A 24,221-nucleotide genomic window follows, 5' to 3' on the forward strand; every position below is an offset into this window, starting at 1 on the left:
TTTATTTCCTTCCTTCTATGCTTTCACTAGACCGTACACTCTATTTTCACGACGTTCCTTTACTACGCCATAACAGCCATAGAGTTAATATAACCAAATTATTGTATGAAACTCTATGATATAACCATAGAATAAAGAACCATTATTGAAACATGCGTTGAAAGAACCATGAAAGAACCAACTACGCCACCACATGCCACGACCATAACTGCGCTTTAATTTTTCTATTCTTTTCATAGAGCCATTTTGGAGAAGTTCAAGTATAAATATTTTATCATTTTGTATTCGCAGACATTTTGTGAATGCCTTTAAACCTACGATGTTCTTTTTTTTTTATGGTAAACGAAACCGAAACATGCGCAGCACCTCTACCGACTGCATGCATTGCATGTGCGTGATGTTGTTATTGTTATGTTATCGAGTGTCGCGAGTTGCCATTCATACGCCTGATCAATGGCTCGTCTGATCTTTGCAGCTGCTTGAAGCGCCTCAAGTAACTTCCTGTGAGAAGGAGGTGCTCTCGAACATCGTGGTAGTGCAAGTTACCCGGCCGCCAGAGTTGATTTCGACGGTGTAATTGCAATGGAGGTGTCGTTTAGTGGGAAACGAGCCGTGGTGACTGGTGCGAGCCAAGGCATGTTTCAATTTAATTTGCTTCTTGTGACATCACAACTTCTTTTCTAAAGAAGTTTCGAGTGATCTGAAAATGCCAGAAATTAGTTCGATGCCTGCTGGAAGACGTGTCGCTGCATTATTAAGGTGTTCAGAAGTGACGTGAGCGGATATGCGATACTGAGAACTTATCTGCGCGTAAATAACTGGTTTTCAATAACAAATTACAGCGCCATAAAGCAACCGGAAAGAACCAGACACACGCGTCGCAACAAAGCCCAATCGTAAGGACACTTTTAAGACGCAGAATCGCATGCAGTTTAACCGGGTTCGCATACAGGCGTGACCGCAATGTGAAGAAGGGCATGCAAGGGCGCCTAAAGGAAAGAAAAAGGAAGACGGAGGAATTACTTGCATTTCATATGCAAGACTGGTGGCATTCTGACACAGTTTTCTTTCTCTCCCATTATTAGGAATAGGGAACGTAATCGCACGAGAACTTGCAAAACGAGGAGCTACAGTAATAGCCGTTGCTAGATCAGCTGGAAAACTCGAGGAGCTGAAGGAACAGGTGAGCCTGGTGATGTTCACAAATGTTAACCATGCATTCACCCGTTTCCGTGTGATTTCGTGAATCGGTGAACATTCATGTAATTCTGAATGAAATTATTTTGTTCGCCATCTGATAAGTAACCGAGCACTCCATGGGCGTCTTCTAAGTATGCAGCCAATGCACTTGAACTGCAAGGCAAGAGGCTTGCAACACCTGCATCTAAGGATATATACTTATCAGGCTGCATGACTACTGATAATGCTTAAACTTAACAGCAGTTTTATGAGTAAGTAAATGTGAGAGTGGGGTAACAAAGCTATCTTTTGGATATCAAGATTGTGTTCCTGTCGTGCAGCAGTGGAAGTGGAAGGAGCGCTGTTGTTTTGTGCAAGTGGGTCATATGTGTGGGAAAAATTCCTGCAGAGATTGACGGCACTCTTGCTGCAATGATATGCAGCTGGTTGGCTGCACTCATAAAGATCTGCATGGCAGCACTTCGCTCTGAATGATTTGAGCCAATTTAAAATATCTGGTAATTAGCCAAGGTCGTACTGGGCTTGATTCCTGGCCATGCTGGATGCATTCCGATGGGGTCAGACCATGTTTTGGGTTCCTGCTAAGGAACCCCTGGTGGTTAAAATAATCCAGAGCTGTCCACTACAGCATTGCTCATAATCCGCTATGCAGTTTCAGGATGTTAAACCCCGCAATTTAGTTATTTTTAGTAACGAGATATACTGATTGTCTGTAACTGGTAATACAATGTCCTCTAGCTTCATATTTTTGCACAGAAAAGAGATAGCCAATGCTATGTGGAAGAAGCTCAAACTACTAGGAAAGCTCATATTCATGCTTTGGCTCCTTTTTTATGGTTTTTTGCGTGCTTGGCTTGTGCCCCACTTATTCAGCAAGCACTTATTTGATGAAATTTCCTGTAACTCTTGTACAGTCTAGCATTCATCTTCAACAAAGTTACAGCAGCAATTCTGTGTGCGCTCCACTTCTTTGCTTCTACACAGTTCTGCCTTTTTTCATTTTATTGCGGTAGAAATTATACGGACAGGACACGTCAATCGCACTTGTGGCATCGGCGTCATGTCTCAGTATGCTGTCTCATCCTCCTGCAGCCTGCTTCAGGCAGTGAAAGAGAATTCAGAACTGTTGTTAAGCATGCACCACACATAACATTCTTCTGTTGGACACAATGCACTATGCCAGAGCACTGACACATGAAAGCAGGATTAAAAAAAAACGTGCTTTGCAGCACAGGCAACACTTCACGAGACTCTGGCCATAGCAAACCTTATGGAATAACCAAACTGCAGGGAAAATGAATACATGAGCATGTCTCATCTCACTGCATGGTGAGGCTGAATACTGCATGACGAGCATACTGCAACATATCTATACATCACAACATTCCCATGCCTCATAGCATTAACCAATAAGTGTTCCAGCAGCAGATCTTCCCAGAAGCTATCCCTTGATTTCAACAGTCACCCGTCAATGGTTTCTGCTTAATCAATTTTTTATTGACAAATGCAAAACAATGTTGCTGTGTTCAGTTCATGGGATACTGAAGAGAAGTAATAAGTAATACCCGTGTCACACGGGTATTACTTATTACTTCTTAAGGCCTTCCAACCGATAGTCAGTTGACTCAAAGGTCAAGTTCTAGCTGCTACACGGGCGGTTTCGAAGGCCGCCAAGTCAATAGTCTATCGAGTCAACGTAGCACCTTACAACTCTATCGAAATCTCGATGGCCTTTGAGCAACGGAAATGGAAACAGTGCGAATATGCCCTCTCGTTCACAGTGCTCACACTATCGGTTAGAAAGAACAAATCAAACCAAAATGCTCTAAAAAATACTATATATGAGTGTTATTAATTATTCAACAAAGTATTTTTGCCACTTGATATGTGCGAACTGCACATATTCTCGACAACACCGACATGCACCGACGCAAACGCTGCCGCAATTTCACTACTCAACAACTTAAAAACTAAACATATATGTATGGTAATGCATAAACATTTCTCTAGATGTATAAACAAACATAAAAGAAATTGTAGTGCTTTTAAGTGGTTTTAATGTTGCTTAACTTTTCGTGACATGAAAACGACAGTAAAGATCCGCAGCGCCACACAATTTTACGAGAAACGCCTGAACCACTCAACGGCCTTTCGAAAGTGCCGTGTAGCAGTGCAACAACTCCTTTGAGTCGATAGAGTTGTGGCATTTCGAAGGCCGTCGACTGGAAGGCCTTCCAAATGTGCCCGTGTGACAGAGGTATTAAGTTAGTTGTAAATTTGCTTTTGCAATTGCACAATGGTCACTCTTATCATGAGAGGAGGCCTGACAAGCCAGAAAAGACTGCAAAACAAAAAACTGGTGGTGGTGTTGCCCTAAGGTTCTTGCACCAACTTGCCATGGTGTCATGGATTTTGACAGCGTCTACTGGGGTCTAGTTAATTGCTTATTGATAAAATAGGGGTATATTGCATTGTAATAGAACCAAAAGCTCAACCTAATAAGTTTTGATTTCTTCTACACAAACAAAACAGCATGGAAAACATGATTTTAGGGTGATAAAGAGACACAAGCAAGAAAGAAACGCACTGGCGCTCAGTGTGTCTGTGTGTTTTTCCCTTGCGTGTGTGTCTTATCGCCCTAAAATCATGTTTTCCAGATCGCACCAACTTGCCCAAGAAGAAGTTTTACTAAAACAGCATGAATGTGAGAAAATACTTTGAAATCCACAACATCACAATTATGTACTGGCACTGAGGTTTCAGCGCAAATTTCAAATGATGAAGTTTGGCCCTTGTGCTCTTCAACAATAATCAACCATTCCTGCTGAATAAATAACACAAGGTTTTGAAAGAATATCAGTCTAACCCCATTTAGAGTTGCCCTTTAGTGTCCCTTTAAAGGGCCCCTCACCAGGCCCCATTGCCAATTTTGGTTATACACTTGGAACTTGTAAAACACCGTCTAAGAAGCATTTTATCAAACTAATTCTTCAAATCAGTTCAGTATTGAAGGAGAAAAGAAATGAACTGTCCTGTTACCGTTTTTGCCAAGAAATGAGTGTCACTTCCAACGGAGGCACTTTCTTCCTTTTCCTCGATTAGTTGTCTGCAAGCAGTGTTCTTTCCCAGCCTTCTCCCTACCAGAGCCAAGACTACGCATCATATGTTCAAATGTCGAGCCTTGTTTCCTTTATTTATTTCTTCACTTACTTTCATGTTATACAGCACATTCACGACGGTGGCATTGCACGTTCCACACTAGATGGCTAACCAATGTTGCATGTAGTCAAGTAGCTAGTATACTGCATTTTACGTAGGTGAATTAGTGCAAGTTACATTGACCTCTCTGGCTGAAAGCGTAGCTTCCTGGACAGGGAGTGCGTGCTGTGCTAGGTTTTAAATTGCAGTGATTCTCACGGCGTGCATATAATAATTTGCAGACAAGATTGTCAGCGGGTAATGTATACGCTCTGCCTGTCTTTAAAAAATGGTGAAACATGGTGAGGAGCCCTTTAAGTATGCTGAGTCAGTCTGTGTAATTGCATGTTAACAGGTTCGTCAGGTTGTGTCGCACATGATTCTCAGATGAAAACATTTTTATCGCAGTAAGAACTTCAACTTTAATGCACAATCTTAAGTGAAGGCGCTAAAACGACGGTGGACGAAGAAGGAGCACACACACACACAGGGCGCCACTTTCAACAATGGTGAAACTCCTGCTTTACCTGAACGTGAATGTGCACTAAGAAACTGATTGCGCTCCTAGTATAAATCAGTGGTGTTTTTTCCTGATTAAACATTGTCAAAAGTGGCACCCTGTATGTGTGTTCCTTCTTCGTCCACTGTCGTTTTAGCACCTTCACTTCAGATCATGCTTAACCAACATGTCCAACTATCCATCCTAACGTCCTATATGCACAGTTATGCAAAAAAGTTCTTGGAATTATTTCATGAGCAAGAATAATTCCGCTGCATTCTTACTAAGAAATGCAATGACATCCACAATTTTCCATAACTGAACTCTGCCACACATGCTACAAAAGAAAATGAATAGCTGTGGGGCACTCTCTGCTATGATATCTTACTTGCACAGACTACCATATCACCGGTTGCTCACACATTGTTTTTTATTCCTTGCGCTGTAAAACAACTGGCATGGCAGGAGTGATGGAATATACGGTGTCTTCAAAGTATCAGTAATTTAAATAAAAATGCATGCTAGCTATGCAAATGTTGCTTGGACAGGTGGCTTATTTGATTTGGTAGATACAATTCTCATGAACAAGTAGAGTTGGGAAATACATAGTAACTGAGAACTTGGGGTTACATAACTTTTCCAACCTTGCAATTATGTGACATGTTTATATTAGAAACTTGAACACAACCACATTCAAAGACAGCTCCATATTGTTTTGTTCTTTTGCAGTGCTTCTGTTCCAAAATATTTATGATCAGAGTTGACACTCAATATACTAATTTCACATTCAGAGGCAGGAGTCTTGGCTCAAAGGCAAACCCCCATGTGATGCAGACGCAGCTGATTGCAGTGGAAGGGTGAAGCCTGTCTTGTTTGTGCCAGCCGAGAGGAGTGCAGTTATCAGCCCTACCAGTCTTCTATACTGGTACCCGCCGTGGTTGCTCAGTGGCTATGGTGTTGAACTGTTGAGCACGAGGTCGCGGGATCGAATCCCGGCCACGGCGGCGCATTTTGATGGGGGCGAAATGCGAAAACACCCGTGTACTTAGATTTAGGTGCACGTTAAAGAACCCCAGGTGTTTAAAATTTCCGGAGTCCTCCACTACGGCGTGCCTCATAATCAGAAAGTGGTTTTGGCACGTAAAACCCCATAATTTAATTTTTTTTTTGTATACTGGTGGGTAATGTGATGCTGATACTGTAGCCTCTGAATTCAGGTGGTGCAGCGAAACATCATGGCCACAGTGTTCTAATGCAATGCCGACACAAAAGTTTAGTGGGATGGTGGGAAGAGCACAATGGGCATCATTGCATATGGGCATGCCAGCAGAGCTTTTAGTGCAGCTTAAATGATGAAAAGTAGGGGATGGCCATTAGGATGTGGTAGCAGGAGCATTTGATTGTTGGTAACAGTTCATACAAACCACATTCAAGAAGATTTTGTTGAAAATGGTTCTAGAAGATTCACATTAACACCAGGCACCTTCTGCACCTTTCATAAAAGAGGGTACAGGGTCCTTCATGGCAGCATTTCATAACCCATATGTAAACAAATTCAATTTCAGCAACAGATGTGAGGTCGAACCTAAGTTGATATTAATGCGTGTAGAGATTTTTGACTAATTATAGATCGAAATGATTCAATTTACACTTGGAAAGGTTTTCAATTGTAGTTAGCATTTAGCTTACACCACTTTCAACATTTTTGCTCCGTTGCCAACTGACTTTATGGTCTCTCTACAGGTACCTAACATCATACCAGTTTGTGTTGACCTGGCTGATTGGAATGCAACCGAGGCAGCACTGTCCAATGTTGGGCCAATAGATCTGCTGGTGAACAATGCAGCTGTTGCCATTCTGGAGCCTGTGGGAGAAATCAAGCCAGAGTCTTTTGATATGTGAGACATGTATTTAGTAATGAAGTATACCTATTTATTTATTTATTTATTTATTTACTTTCAGTACTCTTAAGGCTCATAGGGCATTACAGGGAGGAATGGGATAGCATGATATAGTCGTGGTGCACTTTGGTAAAGTTGGTGCTGTTAGTGATATCTGCAATGGATTGAGGCAGGGAGGTGTTTCCATTTTTTACTGGTGTGCGGAATGAAAGAGTTGAGTTAAGCACTAGTGGCATATCAGCACTCTGAATTTAAACTGATAAGCAACACATGATGAAAAGGTATGATGGGCATTGTTGTGGAGCCGTTTCTCGAACCTCGACCGGCGTTATTATTGGGCAGCATGGCGTTGTCGGCGGGCTGCAGGCTTCCGGTAGACCATGGCGACCAGGCAAGGACGAGATGGTTTCTAGTGCGAAACTTGCACTGTTTATTCAATGGTTGGTGAAGGACAAGAAGAAGAGAATGTATGAATTGAAAAAGTACATTGCGGGGCCCCTTAAATAGGCCCACTAAAATGGTAGGCGGGATCTTGCTCACGTGAACGTCACGTGACAGGCACTGAGTCTGGTTGTGGACAGGCGGCTGATCCCTTCTCCCAGGTGACGTTCGCACGTGCTTGCCTCCGCTGGTGGCAACTCGCAGGTCGAGGATCATAGGCAGCTTATCCTTTCTTCTAGGCAACGTTGGTTCATGGAAAGGGTCTCTCCTAGAGTTGCACAATTTGTGGAAAGGGTTCTAGAGTCACACTAGAGTGTGACGAGACACTCTCACTAGAGAGTGTCTAGGGGTGACTCTAGTCACACTAGAGTCACCCCTAGAGTCACACACACAAAGGGGCCTGTCATCACTGCGGGGCGCCTGCCAGACCGGCAACCACTCGAGACAACCATAGGAAAATAAAAATCCATCCACCGTTTCGGTTGAGCAGGGTCTTTCGAGCATCCTTTTTGTCCGGAGTGTTACACGCCAACCGTAACAGCATGTACTATTGTTTCTTAAGAGCTGGGTTTAACGCAATCTTATGAAAAAGACAGGCGACCATCCTTGCGCCACATTGCCTAGGTCAGGTAAATCGAGGGTTAGAGGGAAACTAAAGACAAATATTAAGTCTAGCTAAATTAATAGATTGATGCTCGATAGGCTTCAATATTACAGAGTGTCTACCAACTGGGAAAACCAGGAATTCTCAAGGATTTTGAGTAATCTGGAAAAACTCGGTGACAACTCGGGGAATTTGTGCTTCTATCAGGGAAAATTAGCTGTAATCTTATTGAAAGGAAACTAAAGTCGCAGTAATTCTGGCTCGAGTAACAGACATGAATCGTAATGAATCGTCGGCTGGAGGAGTTGCCAGTGCACAGTCAACAACCGACTTTCGCGGCACCACCACTCCATAGAGTCAATTTATCAGAACATCTGAAATTTAGGATGCAAGAACCCTTCGCCGACCGATTTTCTGGACTTTTTGCCATGACCGCAGCTCCGAAACGGCATTAATCAAAGCCACCACCGCTGCCGTTTTGATTACCTCGCCGCCTCGAACCGGCACTCTCGCACGCATAATAGCTGGCAGCAGTAGCCAACCTATGGTAGCCACAACGCTAGGCCTAGTTGCTTCGTTTGGTTAGGACGCAAGCGGCTCGCGTCCCCAAATCTAAAAGTCTCTATTAAGCTTTTTGCCGTCGGGTGCCATGTTTTTCATTGAAAGAATTCGCCGCTGTCAGCAATGGCACCGACTCTGCTTTTGTGGTCCTCGCGATTGGCTTCGAAGCTGGGAAAGCCCGGTGCGTTGCATAATGACAGTTCCCGAAAGTCAGCTTTGCCTCTTTACAGAAATGTTACTTGGTGAAGCATACGCAAAAGTATTGCGGTGAAGCACAACAAGCGTGGGTAGGGGCTATTGCCACAGGACGCAGTATGTATTCCTTAATTATACACCCGTGCACTCGGTATCTACTGTCACAGTGCGAGCACCGATATGCCTAATACGTGTACCTTCAGAGCTTTTTCAAATGTGCCTGTGGCGGTTTCAGCCCTTAAGGGCAGTAAAAGACATGTATTCATTTTTTTCAAGTGGCCGATTTTTCGGACGTTTTCACGGCCCCTAGGGAGTTTGAAAAATCGAACGTTGACTGTACAACTGACCAAGAAGATGCTTCAAATGGTCCGTGGGGCGAATGAGCGGCGGAAGGAGGATGAGAACAGAATGGACTGTGGGGTCTGATGCGGGATTCTCCCTCACCGTACTCTTGGGACAAAGGAACGACAACACAGTAGTGCAAACAATCACAAGGGCATTTATTGCACCTTTCATACATCAATGCCTGCTAGCCGAGTTGCTATCCACAAAACATGCCGATGGGCGCGCGACAAATCTAGAAGTCCGACTCACCGCGTCCTCGCGAGCGAATATGTTCGCCCCATGCTGGATCCAAACGCCTGGTCGTTCGCGTGTATGGTCACGCGAATCGTGGCGCGTTCGAAGGCGGCCACGCGAGGCGGTCTCGCAGAAGCATGGGTCACCACGCGCACGCGGGAGACGTCCCCGCTGCGCGCCGACCCGCCGGGAAAGAGGGTCGCTCCACGTGCGGGACGGCACGTCCGTCTCGCTTTGGCGTCTCCAACCCAAGAGAGCAAGCCCTTGTCTCTCCCGCACCCAAGTAACCCCGCAGAAGCGCAACACTAGCGCCATCTCTCGGACTGCGCTTCAACCACATCGGCCGCGCGGACGTCACGCAGGCCACGCGGCAAAGCGGGATTGCAGGAGACGCGCTATGCGGAAAAAACATCAGGGGAGGCGCGAGGGTCGCGCATCCTCACATCCCCCCAACCTTAAATCACTTCTTATTCCGGCGAAACATGTGACACGGTCTAACATTCTTTTCTTCGCGAACAAGGTAGTACATGCAACAGTGGTCGCGCCGAAGAAATGTCCACACGCTGTCCATAACATGCGAGCCGACTGTCCTTGGGTGCACCGCTGGCGTCCGCCGGTCACAGCAGCGGCTTTGTAGACTCGACGGCACGATTCCAGGCCAGGTCTCCGGAGACGACGACGCAGTAGTCGGTACGAGCAAGCGTCGCTCGCTCCGACGCGCCCTGCTGGCAGAGCCGCCGTAGCTGTCGGTGACCGCCGGCTCTTTTGTCCGCCGCCGCGGGTTGTGAGCTGGATACAGGAGGCCGCCGAAGTCGCTGCGCCGAATCGGCCACAGCATCACCATCGCCCGGGGTGGCTCGATCGTAGTCCGGGGCAGCAGCGCAGACGATGTGCAGGTGACGGCAAACCAGGGGTGACTCCAATCACACTGCGTAAACTCAACACACTCGGCAAACACTAAAGTAGTGCAAGGGAGAGGAAGTCTGCATGCGCATCGCCCACGTGGTACGATGTTCAACTCGGCTAGCAAAAGATCGGGCAGCTACTCAGATGCTAAGTTCACGTGAACGAAGCTCGCTTTCTCGAGTCGAACGAGTAATTTCAATTCGTGCGAGGCTAAATTGAATGAGGGAAGCAAATTGCAACACCTCAACGCCACGGTCCACCAGGTTGTGTCCCTCCACGTGCGACAGGCAGCTTCGTAAAGCCTTAGGCCTAAAGCGTCGCTACCCTGACAACAACCGGCATCCAATAACAACACCCAAAATGGGCGCAATACAGGCAGCCGCGAGACGTCAGCTCTGTGAGGTGGTCCTACTCCGCTCGGTGCACACAGCATCCGAGTTGACGGCGCCCACCGTCCCAGACGGTGTCGGAGCGCCCGGTGCCAGGCCGCAATACCAGTCAGCCCGTAGTGGCACCCGTGGCCACCCGGCTCCCAGAGCCGCGACTTCATCCGAGTCAAAGAGATAGAAGAAGCTATTTACATAGGAAATTCGGACCACCCACGAGGCTTCCGTACTCACTCGCTTCAGGCTTGCCACTGCTCCGCGGGCGCTCAGCCTCGCTCTCCCAGGATGCAGACCACGTGGCTCTCGTACCGACGAATGCCATTAAAAAAACACTTGCAAAAAGGCTTAGCACATTGACATGTTCAAACACACTACAGCCACCGCCGCCTCGCTCAAGAAAGCACGCCGCTGACGCTAGCGATCAAAATCCGCGCTAGGCCTACGCTTCGGTTCAAACAAAGGTCTCGAACGAAGCAACGCTTAAAATTATCGTCCGATGCCCCAAGAGCCCCACGCAATTGGGCAGCCAGATGAGGGGTCTGATGTGGGATATCTCACACCGTACTCTTGGGACAAAGGAACGACAACACAGTAGTGCAAACAATCACAAGGGCATTTATTGCACCTTTCATACATCAATGCCTGCTAGCCGAGTTGCTATCCACAAAACATGCCGATGGGCGCGCGACAAATCTAGAAGTCCGACTCACCGCGACCGGAAGCGAGCGAATATGTTCGCCCCATGGTGGATCCCAACGCCTGGTCGTTCGCGTGTATAGTCACGCGAATCGTGGCGCGTTCGAAGGCGGCCACGCGAGGCGGTCTCGCAGATGCATCGGTCGCCGCGCGCTCGCGGGAGACATCCCCGCCGCGCGCCGACGTGCCGGGAAAGAGGGTTGCTGCACGTGCAAGCACGTCTGTCCCGCTCCCTGTCTCGAACCCAAGAGAGCGCGCCTTGTCTCTCCCGCCAAGGGTAACCCCGCAGCCGCGCAACACTAGCGCCATCTCTCGGACTGCGCCTGTACCACTCGGACCGCCGCGTGTGCGGCGAAGCCGCACTACAGGAGACGCGCTATGCGGGAAAAACATCAGGGGAGGCGCCAGGGTCGCGCATCCCCACAGGACCTATACATTGAGGAATGAACGGGAAAGGGAGCGTGCTGCCGCCGTTTTGAAGGAGCTTGAACTCAAAAAACAGTGTTGGCTGATGCCGAGATGCAGGTGTCCCTCATATAAACCAAAATAAACTCTTTAACTTAGTGAAACACAACACTGAGGCGTCGTGCGCAGGCTGAGAGTATGTCGCGACAGTTGAGGTTGACTTACGAGCTGTTGAGAGAGAATCTCAATTGTGACAAAGTTCGGGCCTCATACCACTGCAGAGCTTGCTATCAGTTGATAGAGACAACTCATGTTCAAAAATATTTGATTCTGTATGTATCTCCTTTTTCTTCGTATTTGAGAATGTCCAACTCAATTTGCAATTTTTTTCAAGAACATTTTATTTGCTGTGCATTACTAACCCCTCCCTTCTATTTTTTTTTTGAATAAAATAAACACTACTTAGTATTCAAACTGGATTAAGTCGTTTTCTTTTTAAAAATTTTTGACATCCTTACTAGAGAGTGACAGCATCGGGCGACATGGTTTCAGCCCATCTTGACATAAAACATAGTTCTGCGTCACTCGGAATTTTGCAAAGGCATTCGTGGAAAACCTGGAAAACTAAGGGAATTTGGAAATGCCAATTTGGTAGACACCCTGTATTATGGTGCACAAAGTTTTAGTTGTATAGAAATTGAAGTAAATGTAGGACACGATTTGTGACTCGCCCAAGACATTCATGTGCTGGCCCGATGTTGTAGGCATACCTCATTATAATTCTTTCACTAGTACTCAACCTCTCCCTATAAAAAGATCATTGCATTGCATTATAAGATGGAAGAAAATGCTACTTGCCCAGTTCTGTTCGATTGTTAGAAAAAGAACTCATTAACGTTACCCTTGACAATGATATGGGCAGCTGAAAGGTCTCATTTTCACTGGACTCTGTGCCACCTGCACTTGAGCGTTTCAATAGTTTCATTATCGCGTAGTACTGCGCTGGTTTTGCTGGCTCGTGAAACTTGCACAAATGTGATGTTGCAGGATGCCCGAAACGTTCACGTCACTTGACCGAAAGCAGCTTCAGCAGCGAATCTAATGCTCTGTCTTAGCTTGGTTTCCTTAATGGCTGTGCATTTGTTTTGCACACACACACACAAAAAAATTTGCCTATCTCTACGACCATCCCTGGTTGTGTCATACAACAGTAGTAATACTGTTGTAACTAATGTTGCCAAATGTAGGCTATGTTTTGTTTTACATACAGAACTGTGATCATACTCACTTCTGACCACATGAGAAGCATACAATGTGCATTGTTTTATTGTAGGGATATGAGGAACTACCTGTAGCTAGCAGAATCTGACCATTTTTCTTTTGTGTCTTTCATAGGGTTGAGAGTGTAGTCCTGAAGAGTCAACCATGTAACTAATGTTTCCAGGCTAATGTTTTTATTGCTTCTCCTTGCAGCTCCTTTGCCACAAATGTGAAAGCTGTAATTAATGTGTCACAGGTGGGTTAGCTCTGTCTATCCATATTCAAATCTATTAAGATTGTGTACTACAGAATGAATAATCAGTACATAGGACTCCATGCTTTTAGGAGTGCTAGTGAAGTATTTTTATTTCTGTGATTTATTTCTTTATGCCCTTCAATTTTATGAACTGTTATTTCTTTCTTTTATTTTTTTTATATAGGGGTTTGTAAATAATAAAGTTTGATTTCCCTTTTATGACCCTATCTCTGCCTTGTTGATTTCCATAGCACTTATATGGAGGGTCAAAAGAAAATATTATTTGAAAAAGTTAAATTTGTCACCTACCTCAGCATTGGTGGGGAATTTAATAGAAAATTGAAAACATCATGAAAATTAATTATGCTTGGACACAGTGCTGTAGCAGAACTATAGCATGTGACATGCTTAAAGCTTATAATAAACAGTACACTGTACCTTCTTAATTTGTTCAGTTCTCAGCAAGTTCACTTGTATCAATTTTGTGATCACTAATATTACCCTTGTCACTGTCAGTTAGCTATGGTGATAACCTTCATTGTCCTTCAATTTTCCATGTATGCTCCACATGGAGTACCTACCCTATTTTCCCGCATATAACCCGTCACCATGTATAACCCACATCCCAATTGCAACTGCCCAGGAAACAAATAATCTGCATGTATAACTCGCGGAAATAACTGCATACAACAATGCTGAAATCTTTGTAAAATAATCTCCATTTGCAGATGCGCAACTCGTCCAAGGCTTATCTACGGCCAGTGGCTCTGTTCCCCATCTCTTTAGTGACGCTGATAATCTTCAGCTTCTGCTGCGCTCTAAAAGACTGCTGTCGAGCGCAGCTCATTGTTATCGGAGTTCTGGTTCTACTAAAAGTAAACATATCATCTAGAAAAGAAGAGGAGCGTGGGCGACAATGAAAGAGGGGAGAAGGGAGCTTCAACGCTCAGGGTTGTAGAGAGGGTGGGGTTCCCTATAAAATAACGAAACTTTAAATGGAGGGAAACTTTGCCTTGAATTGTGGCTTGACGGCAGAGCACGCATCACTGCCGTGAAGCCACATTTTGAGCCACGATTTACGCTTCCATGAAGACGCACCTCAAGGCAAAATTAGCACATAATCTGCAAACTGACTTTACTGTTAAATTTTTTGAATATTTAGTCTGGGTTATAAGCACAAAAATATGGTACTCTACCTGAGCACTTCTCGGCATTGTGCATGCACCTTCTCTTCTCCTGATTTGCGATGTGCTCTTTCATCTGAAATGTAGGTCAGTCGTTTGTATTCATAGTCAGATGCCTCATGTTCATTTGTGGCTCTGTGATATAAACTTAGCCTTCTCTATTACCAACACATGCGAAAATAATTTTGTTCAGAAGTTTTACAAATTGGCTATACACTGTTGTGCATGTTGCTTGGGCAGAGCCAGCTTTCATAAAAAGCTCAAAGCATGTCTGATATGGGCAGTGTTGCAACTTGTAGAATCATGAATATGCAAGTTGCCCTGCCAAATCAAGAACAATTTCTTGCAGAAAGGAACGCATAAGCAGAGAAAGCAGTAATAAATATCTGGGCTGGGACAGCTATGAGAAAACCAAAACGTGCTGAGGCAAACTTTTCTTGTAGTGTTTATAGCATAGTCCACTTTCTCTAATCATAATCATGACTGCTCTAGCAGCTGATACAGACTGTTCTTGAATTCATTGGGTAGAAAACTGTTGAATGGTGCACTCACAGCTTCCCTGACATATTCAACATTCCTGAATGGTTGCTCCTTTGAGTCTATGTTCATTTTCAAGAATGAAAGGAAGAGAGTGAGAGCCATGTCTGGGAAACGGGGCAGGTGGTTTATTGTGACGAGTCCAACCTTCAGTAGGAACTAAATCACTAAGTCTGCATTGTAGGCTGGCGCACTACCATCAGGAAGGAGCACGGTACCATAAACATTGTATGAATAATTCTTTTGCCAAGATATTCATCAACAATTTCCCCGATGATTTCATGGTTGATACATAGTTCTACCTTTGTCACCTTAATAATAAATGCCAAGGAAACTGGTCAGCAGACAGTAGATGGGGCAGTGAAGTTTGACATACAATTCAGGACACTATAGCAAACAGTTATTGGTTTGTGTCTACATTCAGCAGCCAAGGAATCTCCAGCATATGTGTTAGCATGTCCTGACCATCTTTTAAAACAGTGGCGGCTTCAACTTCCATGATGCTGCCTTCTAAGCATTCGCCTTCCTGCTTTGAAGACGATTAGAAGCACTAAGAAACTGCCAATTTGAATTCCAAAACAGCTGCAAAAGTGCATACTGCAAAACTGGAAAAATGAATAGGGAATTCTTAACAGCACCACATTTGTTACTTCTAAAGTAATGATAGTTCTAATGCACATTAGAATTTGCCTTCACCCATGTGCCATGTTAGTGGCAAACAGCTGCGAGTGTGTTGCATGCCATCAGAGGTTTTGGTGAGTGCAGGTAGGAGTGAAAGTTGTGTAACTGTTTATCAATGTCGTTGCTTTCTTTCACACCTGTTGATTTGAAATATGCCCATAGGGGTTCATTTCTTGAAAATGTATCTGTAATCGTGAGCAAAAGTTTGGAGACCAATGGTGCCACAAAAGTTTTTTTTTTTTTTGCAGCCTGGGTATGATTGCTGAAATCAAGTGGTACCTGCATGCACATGTTTGCCCAATGTAATGTATTGAAGCAATTCAACATTTCGGAGCTGTGCTGGAAGAAATTTTAGTTTTTTGCTGATGCAGTGGTCTCCAAACATTTGCTCACGGCTGTGCATACCATTTTATGTTTGCAGTCAAGTTTTAAAAGATTTTGAGGAGTGATGTCATTTCTGTCATAGTAACATTCTATGTTTCACTCAGAATTTTCCTTAGCGTTCTTTTGCTTTTTACTACTCACTGTGGCTTTTTAAAACTGTGCAGCTCTGTGCCAAATCAATGAAAGAACGACGTGTAGCTGGTGCAATTGTCAACGTCTCGAGCCAGGCGGGCATTGCAGCCCTGGCAAACCATGCTGTCTACTGTGCCAGTAAAGCAGCTTTGGATCAGCTTACCCGAGTAATGGCTCTTGAACTCGGGCCTCACAAGGTTTGATGTTTTTCTTCTGCAATCAAAAAATGTCATTTTTCTGTTAATGGGTAAATGGTGCAAGTAATCATAGTGTATCAGTATATAATAGTGATAATCATTTGAGACCAGATGTTTGGGCACTAAGAAATGGTATTTTAGGTGCCTATAAGAGGCTCTAATGCTGTAATATGAGACATATATAGGCTCCATTTATAAGAATTTTCCCATTGCATCTGAGGATAAATTGTGATTTTCCAAGGAACACAGTCCACTAAACTCCTGTTTTGTGGAATTCATTTTATTTTCTTAATAAAATGAAATGAGCCAAGTTGCGCAACTTACATGATTTAGCTGAAACTTGGTGTGGCTAGGCACCACGAGAAAAGTTGTGAGAGCAGTGACAAAGAAGTGCCATGTCAAGATTTTCTTGTTGTAATTTGCCCCTTTCTTCACCGAGTATTGGTTTGTATGAAGAAAAGGAATGGGGGGGGGGCTCAATATCCAACAAAGTTAGCAGCACATATTTGTAAGTATTTCAGAGCATTCGATGATCCAATGCCTTCTTATATTGCAGAATATTTGCCGGTCAGAGCCTTTGACAGTTCTTTCAGTACCAAAACCCGGAATTTTTGTCCGAGACATACTGAAGTTTTGGACTAACTCTGTCAGCAGCATGCTCTTCGGTGATGGTGGCGAACCTTTGCTGAATGTACAGTGCTCAGTGATTCAAATGGGACAATAGAGCGCGTGGCTGCCAGTGCTTGCATCTCTGGTGGCTGCTGGAAACACTGAGCTGATGCATTATGGTATGCGATGGACGCAAGGGCTTTTGTGACTGCATTTGGCCCCCTAGTGATCACCCAGTGCTCACAGGTGATGCAAAAAGTGCCAGTTGCCAGGCGGCCCGATTGTCCCGTTTGAGTAGTTTAGCACTGTACAATATGAGCCTCACATTCTGGGTCAGAGTTGTGCCTGAACATTCAAGCTTCTCAAGGATGTCAGCTAAAAACAAGTGAGCGCACAAGTGTGTGAAGTCAGTTTCAAGTGTATCGCCCCGTAGCACAGTTTTAGGCCTTTTGAGTAGAACTTGTTGCTGGGCGAGTTGGTTGGGATCTGAAGAATACATTGTTGCGCCAAAAAAGGAAAATAAAGACTTGGGAAGGAAGAGTACGAAACGTCAGCGCTCAATCTGTCGTTTCGTACTCTTCCTTCCCAAGTCTTTATTTTCCTTTTTTGGCGCAACAATGTATTCTTTAGGCCTTTTCACTGCAATGTTCTAGTCTGTTGCAAAGCTGTTAACAACAGCCTTTACATCGGCAAAGTGTTTGTGGTAATAATCGGCTGCCATCAACCAAGTTTCTGAATGGGTGATGATAAAATTACGAACAACATAATAGAACACGGAAAAAGGCATTTTTAGGCCCTGAAGATCCAATACAGTCACCAATATCAAAATTGGCATTTATGGGCACAATAAGAAGTACTGCTTAAATTATTCTGAACCCATAATTTGTGCTTACATATTAAGTAGGCACAATAGATACGTAAGGAAAAAATAGGCATATTGCATTAAGTTCCGGTCTCCAATAATCATAGTGTGATAATCTTTGTGTATGATCACACTATTTGCCCTGCACTGGCACATTTGTAAGCAATGTTGCTAGTTCGTAAAATCTATGCTTATTGGCTGTGCATTTCAGATTCGAGTAAATTCAGTGAACCCTACTGTGACGAACACTCCTATGTCCTTGGTTGGCTGGAGTGACCCTCTCAAGGCTAGCAACATGCGGTCCAAGATCCCCCTAGGACGCTTTGCAGGTGAACAATAACTTTTTCTTGCACGAGTTGGTGTTTGCTGAATGACAGGAGATTGTAGCACGAAAAACCATTTCTCATTTCTCAAAACTGCACTTCCTATTACAGCACACTGTTCATCAGCAATACAATAAATGAAACTTGTGCACCATATCCAGACTGTGTAAGACAGCAAACATTTCTCCATGGTTCCCCAAAAAGCCCATTCTAAAGAAAACTCACCTGCAAAACAACATGATATTGTAGCGCAATAAACCTGAGAAAGAAAAAACATTTTAAGTGACAGACAGAAGCGAAGAGAAGATGGCACTACACTCACAACTGTTTATTAGGCACAAAGCTTGTTACACATATACAGCACACACTCTCAACATCAGGGGGTGGCAAAGAGCAAGCAAAAGGTCATCTTGTTTGCAACAAACCTAGCAATTCATATAATGAAACAGATGTTTGACTAACACATGCTTGGTCACTTACATGAATGTGACATTCCTCTAGCAGTTCCTGCGCCGTTTGATCTCTACTCCTACCCAGGATTCTTACCTCAGAAAAACGTGGCTTACAGCGTCACGATCTGCAATGAACAGGGCACTCATATCCTTTTTTAAGTTGTTTGCATGTTCCCTCCTTCGGTCGTTCACACAGCAGCTGGTCTGCCCGACGTGGGTTTTTCCGCAACTTAGTGTATCTGGTAAACCGCAGCAGTGGAACACTTTTGCACATAGCGTATGCCCCTGAATCACGGGATGTGCTGTGCAAACATGCAAAGTCAAGCACGCAAATGCTACGTGCAAAAGTGTTCCACTGCTGTGGTCCACCAGATACCACTAAGTTGCAGAAAAACCTACTTCGGGCAGACCGGCCACTGTGTGAATGACCGAATGAGGGAACTCGCAAACAAATTAAGAAAGGATATGAGTGCCCATCTCTCTGCGCATTGCAGATCATGCTGCTGTAAACCACGTTTTCCTGAGGTAAGAATCCTGGGTAGGAGCAGAGATAAAGCCGCGCGGGAACTGCTAGAGACATATCACATTCATATCAGTGATCAATCATGTGCTAGTCAAACATCTGTTTCGTTATATGATGCAGAAATGAAATTGCTAGGTTTGTCGCATGCAAGATGACCTTCCGCTCGCTCTTCGCAGCCCCCTGATGTCGAGAGTGTGCGTGGTATATATGTAGCAAGCTTCGTGCCTAATAAACCGGTGTGAGTATAGCACTGTGTTTCTTTCTCTTCTGTCTGTCACTTAGAATCTTTCTTTTCTGGTCTTTTGCGCTGCAATATCATGTAGTTTTCCAGGTGAGTTCTCTTTAGAATGGGCTTTTTGGGATATATGGTGCACAAGTTTTATTCATTGTATTGCTGAGGAACAGTGTGCTGTAATGAGAAGCGCAGTTTTGAGAAATGAGTACTCAAAATCTGCAGCAAAATGCACTGCTGTTCTAACTTAATATGTTTCTGCTCGCGTAAACTGTCAACGGGAACAGCAATGCATTTCAAAACTTGCCTAGTTCTCGCTACTTTTGCATTTCATGGCACATTCTGTGTCCATATTTTTCCAAAATGAAACTGGTCCTAGGCACAAAGGTACTGGGCAATGCGGTACCTGGTACGGCATTGGTACTAGAAAACTGGTACTAGGCAACGCTGCCGGAGCTCTAACAATTTAGTTTTGCTACATATGCACTCAGCGTGACATCAGGTATACCTATGACATCTAGTAGCCTCTGTGGTGCTGTTTCCACTGTGCAGAAGCACAGGCCCTGTGTGCTTGCTATTGCTCTCATTGCTTTGGCCTTCAAGTGAGACTGTAAGTAATTAAGACTGCTCGCATTTATGGACCTGTATTTGTGAATGTGCAACAAAGCTGCCATTGCTTTCTAGAATACACATTTTCACTTTTGTGTTATGATCAATTTCTCTGAAAGGGAGATTAACCAAGTTTCTTAATTTCAGTACTTCTCATAAGAAATATTCTATTACTTAATATTCAAGGGAATAAAATTTAAGAATGTGAGTCCACAGTTTTTATTCTGCATAAAATTTCACTACAGAAAATGCACTAGCAACAAGGCTGTAATTCGAGAACAATGGTAAGACTTCGTCAAAAAAATTTAAGCTGAGATAAAAAAGGTAGCTTTAAATATTGAGAAGTGTGCAATTTTATTCTCGGTGCATGTATGGTCATTAGAATTAACCTAGGGCATTCATGGGGCCTTCTACAATTTTGCATTGTTCTGTAACGGCAACTTCGAGTGTTTTTAAAGCTCACAAGTGCACAGGCTTTTACCTGTGACAAGCACTGGTTGGTGTTTTTAGCTTCTCCAGTACTTATTCCCTTACGGTAGCCACTTTCATAAAACAATAGCCACTAAATTAAGCTACTGTGTGTTGTGGATAGCATCTGTGCTGACACTTTCGGACATGTTGTCGCCATACTAAAGCAACACACCCTTTCGCTTGAATTTAGCTAAAATAGTCTCATTATCTTCAGAAGTTTCAGTGCTCATTGAATTTTATGTCCCAGTTTTGGAAACCCATGCAGTTTTCTCGGAAAGAGAAACCTGGATGAGTTTCCTTTGTAGCTTTGTGCTACTCTTGGGTGGCTGACAATATTTCGATTTCATGAAACATACTCCGCCTTGTGGGCTTCTGCAGAACTGATTTGCCATACAACACTGCATCTCTTGCTGCCAGGGTTCTTGAAACTGTCGAATACAATGGCTACTCGTATGCAGCCAGTTGCTCCTCCTTGCTAGCTCTACCTCTTGGTTTTGTGAAGGGTCCCTGTGTCCAGAACACCATGGGCATTTTCCCAACGAAATAGCAAAAGCTCTCTAGAAATTGCTGAGTGATTACTGATCAGAATCAGTGTTGATACAAATCAGACTAGATACAAAGACGCGTAGCCACTCATGGCATGAAGTGGCATACAACAGACGCATCTGTAACAATCGTGGCTTGAGTTTTGTTAGTTATATTATTGCTTAGACAAACGGCAGAATACAACCTTTTCAATGGTGCAAGTAATTTTCCCTGTTGTCCTTGGTGTCTTTGTTTGTTGGCGTCTTATGATATGATTAATAAAAATTGGGCCCCTCTGTTAAATCCTTTTGTTCTCGTTCAGTGGTGATAGCCACTTCACGCTACATCAGTTCTCGTGCCACAAATTGACTATAAAAATGGTGGTTATGTACGATTTTTCTCACTTTGAGGCATCACCGGGATGGGAATAAATGCAAATTTTGGATTTTCTACAGCGAGGGTGTAGATTAAGATTTTCTGGTATTTACTCGAATAGTCAAGTAAGCCCGAAACTGGTATAGGTAATCTTTCAGCCACAAATTGAGATGTCTTGTGCCATGTCCCTCCATAATAATCTGAGAAAGTCAGCAGAAAAATGCGGCACTCGGCTTAGGTATTCATAACAATATTGGCTAATGACTAACCATGTTTATTTTCAGCACTTAAAAAAACATTTCAGTGCTTTTTTTAAAACAGCATACTGCACGGAAAGGTGCTCTTTCCAGAATTTAGCGTTTTACTAGAGTAACTGTAATATTTTACAGTAATTTCCTGAAGTTTTTAAAGTTGTGCATGGTAGTATCAACATACCTGGCTTATCTTTCTTTTTTTCCCTCTCCCGCTGGTGCTTGCTTGCAGAACCAGAAGAGGTCTGTGATGCAGTTTTGTATCTGCTGAGTGATCACGCCTCGATGATTACTGGAACAGTGTTGCCAGTAGACGGTGGTTACACAGCCTGCTGATCCCAGCCTGAACTGTTAATCTCAGACTCTGCTGCTGGAGTACAGTCTGTGATTACACTTTGTGCCGAGGAAGATGTTTCTGGCCACTATGGTATTATCGAAACCATGGAACTTGTCAAAATAAAGTATTTGATTACTTCTCCCTGTTAGTTTCTATATTGTGTGGAAACTGTAACTACTATATGGGAAAAAAATTGGCTTTAACACATATCTAAGCAGGGCACTAATATTCTGCCCCATGAGGTTGACGCATGTCATTTTATCTTTTGCATCTCAGAACTTGTGTTTAAGACAGAGTTGAGCTAGTTGGAATTTAGACAAAGACATGTTCCGGCACATAAGAAAAACGAAAAGAGGTGCAGATTCCAACGCTCTACCTTTCCTGTCATCCTTTTGTCTCTGCTCCTCTTTTCATTTTTCTTACGTACTGGAACATGTCTGTCAGAACTTGCATACGGCAAAGTGTATTTTTACAGCGAAGCTGTATGTAGCTATGTTTCCGTTTTTTCTGTGTGCATAGAAGAGGTTCGTGTAGACCAAGAAATCGATATAGTTAAGTCCAGCACTCCGACGAGCCCAGTGTCGAGCGACGCTCACCTGCGCACCGATAACTTCTGATTATAAACACTAAAGGCGCTTATATAGTCCGACGCTATGTGTGCACCTCTTTACTGTGACGTCAGCATCGCCTAGCGACGTTATCAGCAGTTGGGTTCTGGCCGTGCTATGGGTAGAATGTGTATTGTTCACACCGAGGAAGAGCAGCGTGCCCTCCCAGAGCTATGGCGTGAGCAGAAGCGGGAATGGGCATGAAGGCAGCAGGAAGCCAGTAACGCCAGGCGTGCGTCAATCGATGGGCATGGACCATCGCATAGCGGCCTTCTGTCCAACAAAGAACAGCAGCATGACCATGAACATCGCCTTCACAAACAGAAACGGGCATGGGCATGGCGGCGGCGGAAGGAGACCATTGACGACGAGTGGGCCGCAAACAACTACTGTATGTGCGATGCCCATTGGGACCCTGAATGCCGCAAGGAGGATAGGTTCGGCTTTCAATGCTATACACATATCAATGTACCAACTACGCGTCATTGGTCATGACTTGATGTTTGCTAAAGATCTTTTCAGCATCGTTGTTCAGCCCATGGCCATCTACCATAAAGACCATAAAGCGATGATCACTATGGTAACAAAATGAAGTAAAAGACGGTATAATCACGAAGTCACGTGGGTGTGTTTTTATTCAATCAATAGTGTCATCCACCTTCACAGAGTGTAATGGCACTGAATTTTTTCTTAAATTGCTTCATGACAGCTGAGTGAATCAGTTTGCTGTCTTCCTCATCTTGCTGAGCACTGGTTTGCCACTGCATTGGCATGTAGGAGTGCACACCTATATCATGGTTTGATATTGACAAGAATTAAAACTTGAGTGATATAATTTAGAGTGCCGAGTGGATGCACTGGCCTCTGGCAAAAACGCAGGAATTGGGGCACCATTATGGTATGCAAGCTTGCACAAACAATACAAAGACCTACGGGCCCCGGGTGCCAGACGACCTAGCTACGCCACTGAATAGAGATACAATTTAATGATATGCTGGAGATTTTAACCTGGCAAATCACCTGACATGCTACTCCAGGTGTCGGGTGACGAGAGCCGTGTAGTTTTTCTGCAAGATAATTTTAAAGATGGGCATGCACTCATTCCAATAAACAGAATTTCACTGCCCAACTTGTGCTTGCCACTCATGACGTTCACAGTTCAGCCTACAGTTGAGCACTTGCTCTGGGGCAGCAGCCATGGAGAGAAGAAAACTCTGAGGAGAAGCAGTGATGTCATTTTCTGCAAGGAAGAGGCAGCTCCTCTCTACCTGCGCTTTCTCACCTCACAGTCGAGTGTGAAGAAAAAGCACTTTCTCTCATGTGTAACCTACGATTTCTCTACGATCGAGCGACCTCATGCAGTAAACCAAACATGGCTGATGTCTTTGCCACACGCAGTGGTCCTTCTGCAAGACAATATATTCACTTGCACAGAAGGGCACAAGAAATGTTTTACTCTGGAGAAAAAAAAAAAATAGAAGGGAGCACGACGTCAGGCAGTTGGCCTTCACAAGGCAACCTCCTCTGATGCGGTTCTCTCCCTGTTTCATTTGCCAAATGCGTACATTGCCCGTAGAATCCTGGGAGCAGCATGCCATGCTTGGCTTGGTTCGTGGTAGGTAAATACATAGGTGGTAGGTTTGAGTGCTGCTGGCTTGTCCAGCCCATGCTGCTCGCTTTCCGCTTGGTGCACTTGATGCCTTGCGTTCTTGCCATCGATCATATCCAACTTTTCTGGATATCAGAGTTTAGTTCACAGGGGTGCCACCACACGACATATTGACCTTAAACTGTTCAAACTTCCCGCGGCGACTTATGATGACATCAACTAAACAAAAATAA

General features: G+C 44.2%; 1 protein-coding gene across 2 annotated transcripts; it reads left to right on the forward strand.

The window, feature by feature from the left end:
* The first annotated feature begins 399 nt into the window (after window positions 1-399).
* LOC139049488 (L-xylulose reductase-like) lies at window positions 400-21,912 on the forward strand. 2 transcript variants are annotated; one of them, XM_070524995.1, is made up of 8 exons: window positions 400-634; window positions 1,086-1,183; window positions 6,641-6,795; window positions 13,045-13,087; window positions 13,816-13,962; window positions 16,038-16,202; window positions 17,885-18,002; window positions 21,667-21,912. In XM_070524995.1, exons 1-8 carry the CDS (start codon window positions 583-585, stop codon window positions 21,768-21,770), a joined length of 882 nt encoding a protein of 293 aa, XP_070381096.1. In that variant the 5' UTR covers window positions 400-582; the 3' UTR covers window positions 21,771-21,912. The 2 variants fall into 2 exon arrangements, with proteins under 2 accessions (XP_070381096.1, XP_070381098.1); XM_070524997.1 differs by lacking the exon at window positions 13,816-13,962 and having other exon boundaries at window positions 404-634.
* The last annotated feature ends 2,309 nt before the right edge of the window (window positions 21,913-24,221 follow it).

This window comes from Dermacentor albipictus, chromosome 1 (genome assembly GCF_038994185.2).
Source record: "Dermacentor albipictus isolate Rhodes 1998 colony chromosome 1, USDA_Dalb.pri_finalv2, whole genome shotgun sequence".
Taxonomy (NCBI): domain Eukaryota; kingdom Metazoa; phylum Arthropoda; class Arachnida; order Ixodida; family Ixodidae; genus Dermacentor; species Dermacentor albipictus.

Excerpts from the sequence above, each read along its gene's own strand:
- LOC139049488 (XM_070524995.1), top strand. The coding sequence starts at position 583 with ATGGAGGTGTCGTTTAGTGGGAAACGAGCCGTGGTGACTGGTGCGAGC. Across the intron at positions 635-1,085 it reads GGTGACTGGTGCGAGCCAAG|GAATAGGGAACGTAATCGCA; the intron begins GCATGTTTCAAT and ends TCCCATTATTAG. Across the intron at positions 16,203-17,884 it reads TTGAACTCGGGCCTCACAAG|ATTCGAGTAAATTCAGTGAA; the intron begins GTTTGATGTTTT and ends TGTGCATTTCAG.